This window comes from Geotrypetes seraphini, chromosome 11 (genome assembly GCF_902459505.1).
Source record: "Geotrypetes seraphini chromosome 11, aGeoSer1.1, whole genome shotgun sequence".
Classification (NCBI taxonomy): Eukaryota; Metazoa; Chordata; class Amphibia; order Gymnophiona; family Dermophiidae; genus Geotrypetes; species Geotrypetes seraphini.
In genome coordinates, this window is record NC_047094.1 from 1094387 (window position 1) to 1110908 (window position 16522).

The 16522-nt window shown below is 41.6% G+C and overlaps 1 protein-coding gene across 1 annotated transcript in view; it reads left to right on the forward strand.

Moving 5' to 3' along the window:
- The window catches only part of SCNN1G (sodium channel epithelial 1 subunit gamma), a 94138-nt gene that overhangs the window by 40155 nt on the left and 37461 nt on the right, over nt 1–16522 (forward strand). The window contains exon 5 of the mRNA XM_033962797.1: nt 8542–8645. Coding sequence (XP_033818688.1) covers nt 8542–8645 — 104 coding nt within the window. The remainder of the gene's footprint in view (nt 1–8541; nt 8646–16522) is intronic.

Here is a 16522-nt window from a genome sequence, read left to right on the forward strand (position 1 = left end):
AAGTCAAGTCTCATCAGGGAGGTTAAGTATCTCAATGCATTAAATGGAGCATCTGATCCTAAAACCTGATGAGAGGGAAGGCTACTTTGATTTGGGTCTTTCTGAAATGCAGAGAATAACGGTGGTAAAGTGATCATAATGGCCTGGATTCTGTAAACAGTGCTGTCAGTGGTGGACTCCTAAGAAATGGCTGCTGATCATGTGTAATTCATGCAATAGCGCCGTTTATAGACTCACAGCTTCATGAAAGGACGGGGCCTACATTTCCAGCACCTTCCTTTCATGTGAATCGTAGCTATGGAGGTGCTTTATCACGCCTAACGCTACTTCCGGCATTAGCCATGCCTTCGGTGGTTTTAGGCATTGTAAAGCACTTCGGTAGCCGCAATGCAGGTACTGTTTACTGGCGCTTACATTTTTCTTTTAAAACCACTTGTAATCGTTATTAAATTGCATTTTGCATTTAAGTTATGTGCCAGTGGGGCCTATCTTTTCTCTGAGTAAAAAAAATATTTCCTCCTATTAGTTTTAAAAGTACACTTCTCCCTCCATATTCGTGGGGCATGCGGGCAGAACATAGGTACGAATATGGAAAAACCACAAATAACTTTTAAAATGTTATTCACGGTTTTTAGAAAAAGCTGTCGTTTTTTTTGTATTGAAACCGCGAATAACTTTTCTAATGTTATTCGCTGTTTTTGGAAACAAGCCACTAATTCTATTACAGTATTAAGAGATTGAACTTTAAAAAAAAAAAAAAATTTTGTTGAACAACAATACCAGTACTGTACAGTCATATTCTCAGGGCAAACAAAAAGTTCAATACTAATAGTTCAAAACAGTACTGAGAGATCAATACTGGAATACAGTACAGTACTAAACAATACTCAGGCAGTGTCTTCATCCTCATCGTCCTGTACAAGTATTGCAGGAGCAGGAGACGAAGAGGATAAGTGAGCACCAGGGGCCTCATCATGCATTGAAAGTGGGTCTTCAGTAGGAGGAAGATGAAGAGACAAAGGGGATGCCTCCTCATGGGTGGAACAGGTGGATTGTGAGGCAGTGGATGGAGAGGCACTGACTCTAGGTATCCTTGGGAAATACATTGTGATTTCTGTCTGGGTCTTCTGCTTCATCATCTCTTTGTATATATTTTTATATGTAGAAATTGCTGCTTCTGCTAACTCCCTCATCTTTAATGCACGTACCATGGATGAGCTGATATCATAGAAAAAGTCAATCGCACCATTGAACCTGCATATGCCCTCTTCAACATTATCCAGTGTAAACTTGTCTTCTATCACTTCTTCTAATCCTTTCTTCATCTTCATTATCTGCTATTGCCCCTCCTTCAGGAACAGTCAGGTCAATGAGATCATCTTCCATTAGTTCATTTGCTCTGGTGTCTATTAAGTCTTGAATATCCTCCATATCCATATCTTCAAAGCCTTCCCCACCCACCTACTTTGCCAAGTCAATGATGTTTTCCACAATTTCTTGGCCGTGCTCTGTGTTATTGATAGTGTTATCCCTTTGTACACATTCAGGCCAAAGATTCTTTCAGCACAAGTTCACTGTCTCTGGCTTGACAGCTTTCACCGCTCTTTCAATAATATTGATGGCATCCGCAATAGTGAATTCCTTCCAATTTTTTATGATGATCTCAACATTGGGGCCTTCGTCCATAGCGTGGACAATCCTCTCTAATGAATACCGTGTGTAGTGTGCTTTGAAGGTCCTTATTATCTCCTGGTCGAGAGGCTGGATGAAAGATGTTGTGTTAGGGGGCAAGTAGACTATCTCAACACCCTCATTGTGGAACTCATGTGTGTCTGGGTGGCCAGGGGCATTGTCCAATACCAACAGAACCTTAAATTCAATTCCTTTATTGGCCAGATATTTTCTTACTTCAGGCACAAAACAATAATGAAACCACTCTAGGAACAGAGCTCTGGTTGTCCAATCCTTCTTGTTGTTCATCCAGTAAACAGGCAGCTGGAACTTATCTTTTCCCTTCAAGGTTCGGGGGTTTGCGGCTTTATAAATCAGGGTTGGCTTTATCATATGGCCTGCTGCATATGCACAAAGGAGCATGGTTAATCTATCCTTGCAGCTTTGAAACCTGGTGCTTGCTTATCCTCTTTGCTAATGAAAGTCCTCTGTGGCATTTTCTTCCAAAAGAGAGCAGTTTCATCGGCATTGAATGCCTGCTCAGGTTCATATCCCTTCTCTTCAATAATTGCCTTAAAGGTAGAAGGAAACTCTCTCTAGTTGCCTCTTGGTTGGCAGATGCTGCTTCTCCTGTCACTCTCACATTTCTCAGGCCATACCTGTGACGGAATTTATCAAACCACTCTTTACAGGCCAGGCGCTCTTCAATCTCTCCCTTAGTACGGGTAACGTCCCATTGGACATGGAAGACGGCTAACGTCATTCCACTCCACAAGAAAGGCTCCAAGATGGAGACAGCAAACTACAGACCAGTGAGTCTCACATCAATAGTGTGCAAACTAATGGAAACTCTAATCAAACGCCAATTGGATACGATCCTGAAACGAGGAGAATCTACGGGATCCCCGTCAACATGGATTTACTAAGGGGAGAATCCTGCCAATCCAATCTGATCAGCTTCTTTGACTGGGGTGACGAGGAAGCTGGATGTGGGGAGTCCCTGGACATCGTATTACCTGGACTTCAGTAAAGCATTCGATAGCGTAACACACCGCAGGTTGCTGAGCAAGATGAGTTCTATAGGATTGGGCGACACATTGACGAAATGGGTTGGGAACTGGCTTAGAGTAGGCTTCAGAGGGTAGTGGTGAATGGCACCCCCTCCGAAATGACGGAGGTAATCAGTGGAGTGCCCGCAGGCTAGGTCCTGGGCCCGATTCCTATTCAACATCTTTATAAGAGACTTGGCAGAAGGCGGCGAGGTAAAATAACATTATTGCGCCGATGACCGCCAAACTAAGCAATGTAGTGGGCAAAAGCACAACAGACATAAATTCAATGTCCGACAACATGATGCACGACCTACTCCTATTGGAGTGCTGGTCTAGGTCCTGGCAACTCAGCTTCAGTGCCAAAAAATGCAAAGTCATGCACCTGGGCAGCCATTAATCCATGCAAAGACTTACACCCTTAATGGCGAGATCCTAACAAGAACTGAATCTAACGAGACTAGGGTGATCGTCAGGAGAACATGAAGACTGCCAATCAAGTGGAGCAAGCTTCATCCAAGGCAGGCAAATCATAGTTGCATACGCAGGAGTTTCATCAGCCGTAAGCCTGAAGTCCATTATGCCATTGTATAGAATCCATGGTGAGGCCCCACCTGGAATACTGGTGTGCTAATTCTGGAGGCCGCATTACCGTAAGGATGTGCTGAGACTGGAGTCGATCCAGAGAATGGCCACCCGGATGGTCTCGGGACTCAAGGATCTCCTGTATGAGGAACGGCTGGATAAGTTGCAGCTGTACTCACTTGAGGAACGCAGAGAGAGGGGTGACATGATCGAGACATTCAAGTATCTCACGGGCCGCATGTGAGGTGGAAAGAAGATATCTTCTTTTTCAAGGTCCTGCGGCAACAAGGGGGTATCCGTGGAAATCAGGGCGGAAACTACACCAGGACACCAGGAAATTCTTTTTCACTGAAACATAAGAACATAAGAAATGCCTCCGCTGGGTCAGACCTGAGGTCCATCGCGCCCAGCAGTCCGCTCACGCGGCGGCCCATCAGGTCCAGGACCTGTGCAGTAATCTTTTATCTATACCCCTCTATCCCCTTTCCCAGCAGGAAATTGTCCAATCCTTTCTAAACCCCAGTTACCGTTTCGCTGCCCTATAACGTCCTCTGGAAGCGCATTCCAGGTGTCCACCACACGTTGGGTAAAGAAGAACTTCCTAGCATTCGTTTTGAATCTGTCCCCTTTCAACTTTTCCGAATGCCCTCTTGTTTTTTTATGTTCTGAAAGTTTGAAGAATCTGTCCCTCTCTACTCTCTCTATGCCCTTCATGATCTTCATGATCTTCATGAAAGGGTGGTTGATCGCTGGAATAGTCTTCCACTTCAGGTTATTGAGGCCAGCAGCGTGCCTGATTTTAAGGCCAAATGGGATAGACACATGAGATCTATTCACAGAGAAAGGTAGGGTAGGGTCATTGGGGTGGGAAGACTAAATGGGCCTTGGCCCTTATCTGCCGTCTATTTCTATGTTTCTATGTAGATTGCGACATTTCACCTTCTCTCTTCTTCAAGTATTCATATAAAGACTTAGCCTTTCCTCTTATCATCAAAGAGTCTTGCAGGAGACCTGATCTGTTCCTGAAGGAGGCAAGCAATCATTTTCTGGGCTTGGAGCAGACAAGCAGCGGTTTTCTGGGCTAGGAGCAGGCAAGCAGCGATTACCAGCAATTCAAAGAGAATTCAGGGCTTGGGCAGGCATGCAGACAAACAGCGATTTTCTCCATGCATGCTGGGAAGAAGCCTTTCTTTCTATGGATCCTGGAAGCAGCGTTTTTCTCAGTGCACACTGGGAAGCATGGAAGTAGTGAATTTGTGGGAGAAAGTTTATAAGCAGCAATTTTCATTGCTAAGCAATAAACTTTTTTATCGGTTCAGTACAGGACAGTAAAAGGAAAAAATGCTTTAATGATGATGTAATTTTGGGGGGGCGGAGTCAGCGGCCGAAAAATTGTGAATAAGCAAATCCGCAGATACGGAAACCACAAATATGGAGGAAAAAGTGTATATCCCTGTAACTTCATCAGCGTCCCCTAGTCCTTTTAATTTTTGACGGAGTGAAAAATTGATCTATTTGCCCCGTTCTACTCCACTCAGGATTTTTCAGTCATATCTCGCCTCAGACGTCTTTTTTCCAAGCTGAAGAGCCCTAACCATATTAGTCTTTCCTCATACAGGAGGAGTTCCATCCCCTTTATCATCTTGTCCACTCTTCTTTGAACCTTTTCTAGTTCCACTATATCTTTCTTGAGATAAGGAGACCAGAATTGATCGCAGTCCTCCAGATGAGGTCACACCATGGAGCGATACAATGGCATTTAACATTCTTAGTCTTGTTAACCATCCCTTTTTTAATAATTCCTAGCAGCCTGTTTGCTTTTTTGGCTGCTGTCACACATTGTGCTTAAGATTTCATCGAATTGTCTACAATGACACCCAGATCTTTTTCTTGGACGCTAACTCTCAAGGTTTGACTCTTAACATCCAGTAACTGTGATTTGGTTTATTCTTCCCAATGTGCATCACTTTGTATTTGTCCAAATTAAATTTCATCTGTCACTTGGACACCCAGGAAATTTCCTAAAGTCTGCTACAATTTTTCACAATCTGCATGCATTTTAACAGCTTTGAACAGTTTAGTGTCATCTGCAAATTTAATCACCTCACTCGTTCCAATTTCCAAATCACTTATAAATAAGTTAAATAGCACCAGTCTCAGTACCCCTGCAGCACTCCACTATTTACTCTCCTCCAAGTTTAAAAAAGGGGATAGATTCATAAGAACATAAGAACATAAGCAGTGCCTCCGCTGGGTCAGACCATAGGTCCATCCCGCCCAGCAGTCCGCTCCCGCGGCGGCCCGAACAGGTCACGGCCTGTCTGAGTCACCAGAAGGGGCCCCTTGCCACCTTGGTTTCCCATTGAGTCTTATCTTCCCATCGAAGTACAACTTAAGGAAGTTCTCTTCACCCAGAAAATGGTAGAAATCTGGAACGCTCTTCTGGAGGCTGTTATAGTGGAAAGCACCCTCCAGGGATTCAAGAAAGGGTTAGATAAGTAGATAAGTTTCCTGCTGAACCAGAACATACACAGGTAGGGGCTATCTCAAATAGGGCACTGGTCTTTGACCTAAGGGCTGCCGCATGAGCGGACTGCTGGGCACGATGGACCATTTTAACCCTACCCCTCTGTTTTCTATCCAATAACTAATTCCTAATCCACAACTGAACTTTGCCACCTATCCCATGACTCTTTAATTTTCTCAGTTTAAGTGAGACTCATGACTTGAATATTGTGGGAGAGCCGCTTTGCTCATGTTACCCTCTCCTAAAATCACTTCATTGGCTTCCCATCCATTTCAAAATACAATTTAAGCTCTTCTTACTGACTTACAAATGCACTCACTCAGCTGCCCACTATTTCTCTTAATTTTTCTCCCCGACAGCTCTGCTCAGGCTGGTAAGTCCCTCCTTTCTGTGCCCTTCTCTTCAACTGCCAACTCCAGACTCTGTCCCTTCTGCCTTACTGCGCCGTATGCTTGGAACAAGTTGCCCGAATCCCTACGGCGGGCTCCATCTCTAGCAGTGTTCAAGGCCCATTTAAAAGCCCACCTCTTTGACAGTGCTTTCGACTCCTAACTCCTCTCGGGTTCTGCATCCCCAACCCTATATATCATGTCTATCTGTCTGTAAGCTCTTCAGAGCAGCAACCGTCTATAAATGTCAAAATGTACAGCGTTATGTAAGTCTTTTCAACGTTATATAAATGAGGAGTAGTAGACAGAAATGATGAATAAGGGATGGCTGCCTTATGGAGAGAGGCTAAAGAGGTTAGAGCTCTTGACGGAATTGGTTCATAACCTCTAACATTATCTGATCGGACATAAAATTTACTCTTAATCCAGCCACCCACTTCTATTTATCCCAATGCCTTTGTCTTGCTTATTTTGTCTGTCCCCCTCTGCTGCTGATTGAGATGTTTCATTGTATGTGCCTCTATCATTCCATAATTCATACAAATGTTTTAGTGTGCTGTTTTAACAAGACTGTATCATATTGTTGCTATTACAGTGCTTTAATCTGACCATTTCCAAGTTTACCTTACTATTTTAATTGTGTATTATGCTGACATTTGGTCATTCTACTGATGTTACATTCATGTTTGTTTCATTTTTATTAACATTTGATATACCGCCTTATCAAAAATCAATGCGGTTTTACATAGCTAATTGATAAAATAAAAAAGAGACGGGGACAACAAAACAACACCAAAAATGAAAGACATCAAACCAACGGGCAGACAGTGACCAACTGGAATGGAAGGAGATGGGGAGGAACTACAATGGTTGTAAAGAAAAGACCAAAAAAAGGGAAAAAAATGAACTCAACCAACAAAAGGCTTGGCTACCGTAGACGTAAAACATCCTTAAAAGGGCGATTATGATTCTAACAATATGATGCCTATATAAAGCTATACCTGTTGTATAAGAACATAAGAATTGCCATCTCCGGATCAGATCCTGGGTCCATCAAGTCCGGTGATCCGCACACGCAGAGGCCCCGCCAGGTGTACCCTGGCATAGTTTTAGTCCCCATATCACTGTATGCTTCTCAAGGGAGATGTGCATCTAATTCATCCTTAAATCCTTCTCCCCGGCATCCTGGCCCTACTCGGTGGTCTAGTGGGCTTTCGGGGCAGGAGCGATCCTCCCACGCTCCTGCCCCGTGTAGATCGCCAACAGGAAATGGCTGCCATGAGCTCCCGTCGTAGTCTCAAGAGACTACTGGAACTCATGGCAGCCATTTCCTACCGGCATCTTTACAAAGAGCATTGATAAATCTGAATAAATAAAAATAAAGCTCTATAAAATTATGAGTGCGATGGAGGCGTTAAATAAGGAATTGGTTGAACTAGAAGGATTGCCATGATAATAAAAATAATAATAATTTATTTTCTTGCATACCACCCCACCAACAGTTCTAGGCGGTTCACAAAAAAAAAAAAACTGAGACATTTCAGTAAAAATGCAGCTTCAAAACACACAGCTACTATAGTTACAACATCAGTTAAAAATAAATTTTAATGTGTTGGGTTTTGTTGGTTTTTTTACTTATGGGACAGTTGAGCTGTGAAATTTGTTCCTGCAAGATGGCTGTCTCCTTCTCTTTCATATGCTGAAAGGCTAGAGAAGCTGGGGCTTTTTTCCTTGGAAAAGCAGAGACTTAGAGGGGACATGATAGAAACTTATAAGATCATGAAAGGTAGAGAGGGACAGATTCTTCAGACTAGCAGGGGCAATAAAAACAAGAGGGCATTCAAAAAAATTTAAAGGAGACAGATTCAGAACAAATGCTAGGAAGTTCTTCAGTCAGAGGGTGGTGGACACCTGGAATGCATATTGAGGAGGTGATGGGGCAGAGTACGATTTTGGGTTTCAAAATGGGATTGGATGATTTCCTGAAGGAAAAGGGGATTGAAGGGTATAGTTAGAGGGTTACTCTACACAGGATATTAAATGATTAGGGAATAAAATGTTTTAGGTAAAAGATCACTTACAGGTCATGGACCTGGGGAGGCCGCCGCGGGAGCGGACTGCTGGGCATGATGGACCCATGGTCTGATCCAGCAGAGGCGATGCTTATGTTCTTATGTTCCAAGAGGGAGCAGACTTTCTGATTTGGTATTAGGGTCAATTAATCCAGACTGGCCAGGGTCAGAGCAGGATATATAAATCTAACTCTACATTGTGTAACAATCTCTCTCTCACCATGTTTGATCATATTCTTTTTTTTCAGAAATTTCACCCTGTTTCATCACCCGCTATATGGAAACTGTTACACGTTCAATGGAGGAGAAAATGGAAAAGTCCTGATGTCATCTTTTGGAGGCCGGGCCTATGGTAAGTGATGGGAATACTACATTTATTATGTCAGGCCGGTGAGCTTGACCTCGGTTCCGGGAAAGATGATGGAAGCACTGGTTAAGAACAGCATCTGTGAACACATAGAAAACAATGGACAGCTGAAGGCGAGCCAGCACGGCTTCTGCAAGGGAAGGTCGTGCCTCACGAACTTACTGTACTTCTTTGAGGGAATAAACAGCCAGATGGATAAAGGGGAATCCATAGACATCATTTACCTTGACTTCCAAAAAGCCTTCGACAAGGTACCCCACGAACAGCTGCTTAAGAAGCTGTGGAACCACGGGGTGCAAGGGGATGTCTACCGATGGATCAAACACTGGCTAGCAGGCATGAAACAGAGGGTTGGAGTAAAGGGCCATTACTCAGACTGGCAATGGGTCACGAGCGGAGTTCCACAGGGGTCGGTGCTGGGACCACTCCTGTTCAGGGAAAGGGAGGGAGAGGGAAAGGGGAAGAGAAATGCTTCTGCTGCACAGGAAAGGGGGAAGGGAAATGCTGTTGCTGCTGCACCCAATTGGGGAAAGAGAGGGAAGGAAGGAGAAGGGAGAGGAGAGGAACAAGAAAAGCCAAGTTCATGGGAGGGAGGGAAGGAAAGGAGATATCAGACCATGGAGGGGGAGGGAGAGATGCCAGGGCATGGGGGAAGGGAAGGAGACAGATGCCAGACCAGGGGAAAGGAAGGAAGGAGGGAGGGACAGAAAGGAAGGAAAGAGATGCCAGACCATGGAAATAGGACGGAAGAAGAGAGAGATAGGAAGGGAAGGTAAGACATGGAAACGTAGATTTTGAAAAGAAAGCAGAAAAATTGAACATTAAGTTAATGCCAAAGATGGATGCAATGTTCACAGTATACACAGGGAAAGATTATGCAAAAAGTCAGCCAAAGTGTGTATAATAGCCAAAATAAGAACTGACTGTACTGAAAACTAGTGCACAGAGAGTGGAAAGGATTTATAAAGAATATGCTCAGAAAAGTGAAACTCTGAAGAGAGAGTGACAACCCTCTCTTGGGGTAAGAGTTTACCGTCCAGTCATTGCATAATTGATTCAAAAAATCACTCTCTGAGAACTAGTAAAGGTAATAAAAGCTAATTTCAAATCTTGTAATTTCTAAACACAGTCCAGGTTCAAAAAATTTTTGAGATATAAAATATAATAAATCTCATTGGATTTTTGATGATGCACTTATCTTATAAAGATAAACTTGTTATAGGGGTCTCGGGTCTCGAGACCCCTATAACAAGTTTATCTTTATAAGATAAGTGCATCATCAAAAATCCAATGAGATTTATTATATTTTATATCTCAAAAATTTTTTGAACCTGGACTGTGTTTAGAAATTACAAGATTTGAAATTAGCTTTTATTACCTTTACTAGTTCTCAGAGAGTGATTTTTTGAATCAATTATGCAATGACTGGACGGTAAACTCTTACCCCAAGAGAGGGTTGTCACTCTCTCTTCAGAGTTTCACTTTTCTGAGCATATTCTTTATAAATCCTTTCCACTCTCTGTGCACTAGTTTTCAGTACAGTCAGTTCTTATTTTGGCTACTATAAAGATGAATGCAAGGCAGAACATGAAGACGGAGAGGAAAAACAGTCAAAGGACAAGAAGGCCCTGGAAACATAGTTGAAAGTACAGAAAAATAAAGTCACCAGACAACAAAGGTAGGGAAAATGATATTATTTTCAATATAGTGATTGAAATGTGTCAGTTTTGAGAAAGAAAAGATATTGAACTTTAAATGTGAGGGCTGCAGAAAAAATAGAGTATTTGGAGGGCCGCAGAAAAAATAGTTAATGTCTTATTAAAGAAATTACAATTTTGCATAAGGTAAAACTTTATAGTTTATATATCTTTCCTTTTAACTGTTAAAGGAAAGTTTTATAAACTATAAAGAGTTTTACCTCATGCAAAATTGTCATTTCTTTAATAAGACATTAATTATTTTTTCTGCAGCCCTCCAAGTACCTACAAATCCAAAATGTGGCCCCACAAAGGGTTTGAGTTTGAGACCACTGGTCCAGAGTATTTAAAGAATAAGTTAGCCCTTTATACATCTTTGAGACTTCTAAGGTCCTTTCAAGGGCTATTGCATGATGATGTCATCAAGAGTAACCTCCACACACTGGAACGTACTCCCATAGGGGCTGCGTCTAACTCAAGACCTGTAGTTCAGGAAGCAGGTGAAAGCCTGCCTCTTCTTCCAAGCCCTTAGTACATATGGTGATGGACTATCCACTCAATCCGCACCTAGACTAGGTCACTGCACACCCTGTCACTTAGGCCAGATCTCATATTTTATTTAACTGTACATTAAATTTGCCTTCAGTTTGTCCTGTCAATATGTCTCAACTGCACTTCCTGACTTGTAGAACTATTAAGATGTTTCCTTGTATGATATGAACAGTGTTAGCTTCTAATCTGTTATTTGAGTGTTTTAATGTGTTGCCTATTAGAAACCTAAAACATGATGGCAGATAAAGACCAAATGGTCCTTCCAGGCTATCCATCCACAGCATCTACTATCTCTTCCTCTCCCTTAGAGATCCCATATGCTTGTCCCATGCTTTCTTGAATTCAGACACAGTCTCTTGTTTCCTCCACCTGTACTGGGAGACTATTCCATGCATCTTCCACCTTTTCTGTAATAAAGTATTTCCTTTGATTATTCCTGAGCCTATCATCTCTTAAATTCATCCCATGCCCTCTCACTCTGGAGTTTCCTTTCAATTAAAAAAGATTTGTCTCATAAATATTTATGCCACCTAGATATTTAAACATCTCTATCATATATAACACTCTGTGAGATCTCATTTAGAGTACAATTCTGGAGACAACACCTTCCAGAAGATATAAAAAGGATGGAGTTGGTCCAGAAGAAGGCTACTAAAATGGTGCATGGTCTTCATCATAAGGCGCATGGGGACAGACTTAGAGATCTCAATATGTATACTTTGAAGGAAAGGCGGGAGAGGGGAGATAGGATAGAGACATTTAAATACCTATGTGGCATAAAGATGCATGAGGTGCACCTCTTTCATTTAAAAGGAAGCTCTGGAATGAGATGGCATAGGATAAAGTTAAGAGGTGATAGGCGCAGGAGTAATCTAAGGAAATACCTACTTTTTTACAGAAAGGGTGGCAGATGCGTGGAACAGTCTCCCAGTAGAGGTGGTGGAGAAAGAGACTGTGTCTAAATTCAAGAGATAATGGTTACTACGGATGGGCAGACTAGATGGGTCAATTGGCCTTTATCTGCCATCATGCTTCTATGTTTCTATTTACAGAAAGGGGGTAGATCCGTGGAACAGTCTCGAGACAGAGACGGTGTCTGAATTCAAGAGGGCCTGGGATAGGCACTTGGGATCTCTCAGAGAGAGAAAAAAGAGAATGGTTACTTCAGATGGGCAGACTGGATGGGCTATTTGGCCTTTATCTGCCTTCATATTTCTATATCTCTCCTCTCCTGCCTTACACATATTGAGATCTTTGAGTCTATCACCATACGCCTTATGACAAAAACCACTGACCATTTTAGTAGCCTTTGGACCAACTCCATTATGTTTATATATTTTTGGAGGTGCAGTCTCCAGAATTGTATACACAGGAGAATCAATACCTCCTTTTTCCTACTGGCTATTCCTTTCCCTATGCACCCAAGCATCCTTATAGCTTTCACCGTCACCTTGTCAACCTGTTTGGCCACGTTAAGATCATCACATATTTATTTATTCAATTTTTTATACTCTTCTCCTAGGGGAGCTCATAACGGTTTACATGAACCTATCCAGGTATTCAAGCATTTTTCCCCATCTGTTCCAGTGGGCTCACAATCAATCTAATGAACCTGGGGCAATGGGAGGATTAAGTGACCTTGCCCAGGGTCACAAGGAGCAGCGTGGGTTTGAACCTACAACCTCAGGATGCTGAGGCTGTAGCTTTAACCATTGCACCACACTCCCACATACTATCGCACCAAGTCCCGCTCCTCTTTCGTGCACAAAAGTTCTTCAACCCTAAACTATATTGCTCCCTTGGTTTTCTGAAGCCCAAATGCATGACCTTGCAGTTCATAGCATTAAATTTTAGCTGCTAAATTCCAGACCATTCCTCAAGCTTCAATATGTCCTTCCTAATGTTTTCCACACCATCAGGGGTATCTACTTTATTGTAGATTTTGGTATCATTCATAAAGAGGCAAATTTTATCAGTTAGCCATTCAACAATATTACTTACAAAAATGTTAAAAAGAACAGACCCAAGAACCAAACCTTGTGGCACACCACTAGTAGCATCCCTTTCCTCAGAGTGATCTCCATTGACCACTACTTTGTCACCTTCCACTCAACCAGTTCCTGACCTAGTCCATCAATTTGGGACCCATACTGAGGGCACGCAGTTTATTTATTAGATGCCTGTGTGGAACACTGTCAAAGGCTTTGCTAAAATCTAAATACACCACATCTATTGCACTCCCTCTATCCAATTCTCTGATCACCCAGTCAAAGAAATTGATTAGATTTGTCTGACAAGACCTGCCTCTAGTGAATCCATGTTATTAACCATCCCTTCTTTAAAAATAATTGGGACAAGAAGACCAACCATATGTTCAGTACAAGCACCCCAACTGTGGAACAATTTACCAATTTATCTACGTAACGAACCATCACTGGTCAAATTTAAACGCGGTTTGAAAAACATTCTTTATAAAGATGCATTCAATACATAGATAAATAATTGTAATAAACACAGTACTTATTCTCTAAAGAATCAAATGAGTAGGACATCAACATGGAAACTATAAGTGCTTTTTAATCTTAATCCTCTTTCTTCTCTTCTTTCAAAAGATCATTAATACTAATCTGGATCTTTATTTATTCTTCATATTAAAACTATCTACTTTTAAACAGATCAATTATTCCTAACATTACCTCTTTCCATGAATCATTTTAAAATAACTGAAGCTCTTTTTATCAATTAATTTTCTTAATAATTTTTTTCTTTTTTCTAAATTGACCCTATCCTTATGTACAAACCTTAAATGTTTGTTTTTTATATTTTTTTCTTTTTTTATTCTTTTTTTAATTAATTTTATGAATTGTATAAATTGTATTTCTCCCTTTTACCTACTTGTTTCAGTTTGTATTAATACAACATAATGTCTGTATAATAGTCTTATTTGTATTTGTATTTGTCATCCCTGGCTTTTACAATTATGTAATACGCATTGAAATATTGGATATTGCGTAAAATCAAAATTTAATAAACTTGAAACTTGAACTTGAAACTTGAAACTTGCCTTTGGTCCTGTACACCTTGCGGGGCCTCCGCATGTGTGGATCGCTGGACTTGATGGACCTAGGGTCTGTTCCGGAGGTGGCACGTCTTATGTTCTGTAATCCACAGGATTCCAGAAACATCACTATTCCCTGTTTTAAAAGTGTTTCCATGAGGGGAGTGGGAGGATAATTTTATTATTATTATAAATTGTACAAAGTATTTGATTATATGATAGGAAAGGGTGGGAAGGGTGGGAGATAAGTACATATTATTTGTACCATTGATGATAATTAAGTGATATATTTATTGTTAATTATTTTGAACATATTGTCACACTTATTGTAATGAATAAAGATTTTAAAAAAAAGTGTTTCCATTAATTTATTTATCAAAGAAGTCAGACGTACTGGCCTGTAGTTCCCTACTTCTTCCTTACTTCCACTTTTGTGGAGAGGGACTACATCTACCCTCCTCCAATCCTCCGGTACCACTCCTGACTCTAGAAAAGCATTGAAAAGGTAAGCCAGCAGAGCCATCAAAACTTCCCTAGGTTCCCTCAGTACCCTCAGATATTCACCATCTGTCCCCATCGTTTTATCCACCTTTAGTTTAGCGAGCTCCTCATAAACACAGTCTTCTGAAAATCGATCAGGGTCTGCCACACCTCCAGCCCTATTTGTTTTTGTTTTCTGTTGTCCCTTCTTGGCGCTTCAGCTGTTGTTAAACAATTCTGCCTTATCATTATTAGCTTCTACATATTTCTCCCCTTCACCCTTGAGTTTCACAAAGACACTTTTGTACTTCTTTCTATCACTACTATATCTAAAATATGTCTTATCTCCCCATTTTCCTGTGTGCTGTTTTTTCTTCCATTTGCATGTTTGCTTTCCTGACTACTCGACTAGCCTCTCTTAATGTTTCCAGATACTTTTGCCTGTCTTCTTTCTGCAATCTTTTGTAGCTTATCTCATGTTCCTTACCTTCTCAGCTACTACTTTTGAGATGTTTCACTCTCATTGTTCATTAGATAATTGCCCTACCTATTTGTTTTCTTCTGTACCAGCAGCAATCATAAATTAGATTATTTTAGGAGTAAATAATCTGTTGCAGATTACCTGTTACCTTCTGATATGGGTCACATTGTTCTGTCACTAATACCTAAAGCACCTGAATCAGACTTATTTTTGCCTGCCAGCTTTCATCCAATTGCAAGTATTCTTTTTTCACAAAATTGAGACTTCTGTCAGCCTACAGTTTGCCAAATATTTTGATGGATTTTCTTGTTTACATCCTTCACAATTTGGACTTGGGTCTGCTCACAGCACAGAAACTCTGCTTTTAGTACTAACTTATTTTAGTACTAACTGCTAGAAAATCGTGGATAAGGGTAATGATGTCCTTCTGGTGCTGCTGGATCTCAGTGCGGCGTTTCACACTATCGACCATCCTCTCCTCATTGAACAGTTCTCTGAATCTGGAATCCAAGACATTGCGCTTTGACAGTTCAACTCTTTCCTGAATAACAGATCCCAAAGCATTCTGCTCAACGACACACTATCGAAACCGATCAAATATGGTGTACCGCTATCCCCCCTATTATTCATTCTCTATGTTAGACCTGTCCTAGACATAGCCTGTAAATATTAAATACAGATTCACTGTACCTACCACTAGGAGAAGCTCATGACACGCATATAGCAAAACTCCTAAACTGCCTCTCAGAAATCAAAAATTGTATGTCCATCAACAAATTACAACTACACGCTTCCAAGATGGAACTCCTTTGGATCCACAAAGAACACTGTGACTGCACCCATCCCTCGCTGCATAGGGATTCGACTACCATAACTGCGAAAGACCAAGTGCACAACCTAGGAATACTCCTTGACTGCAACCTGTCGCTTTCCAGCCATATCTCTCAAGTGATATCTTCCTCATTTTACTACCTGCGACAATTCCGAAAAATAAGGAACTACTTTTCAGAGTCTGACTTTGCCCAACTGCTCTATGCCTTAGTACTCTCCCGCATGGATTACTGCAATGCGCTATTCAATGGTCTCACGGCAAAGAACACACAACGTCTCCAGCATGTTCAAAAAACGGCAGTCGGCCTTCTAAAAAACCTCCGTGCCCACAACCCTGTCTCCCAGGCTCTAGCATTGGCTCACTGGTTGCCCGTAGCCAAACGTTGTGTCTTCAAGGACCTGATGCTAGCATTTAAATCCCTGCATGACATGGTGCCGGGCTACATGATGGCTAAGTTTCCTCTGTATGTGCTGAACCGGTTCCTCCGCTTCAAGGATGAAATATGCCTGAAAACGCCCCCGGTTGTGCCCTGCAATCCGCCAAACAATATTCCTACTTCCACTTCATACCAAGCTATTGGAATTGACTGCCCCCGCAGATCAGATCCCTTGAAGGACTCCTCTACTTTAAGAAAGCAATAAAAACATACCTCTTCACTTAACTCCCCTACCCTTGACCGATGGATTACAAAGAAATGTATATTGGTACTGGATCCCAGTATGTGTCATGTAAATGAAACTTGTATTGTAAAATCTTGCACTA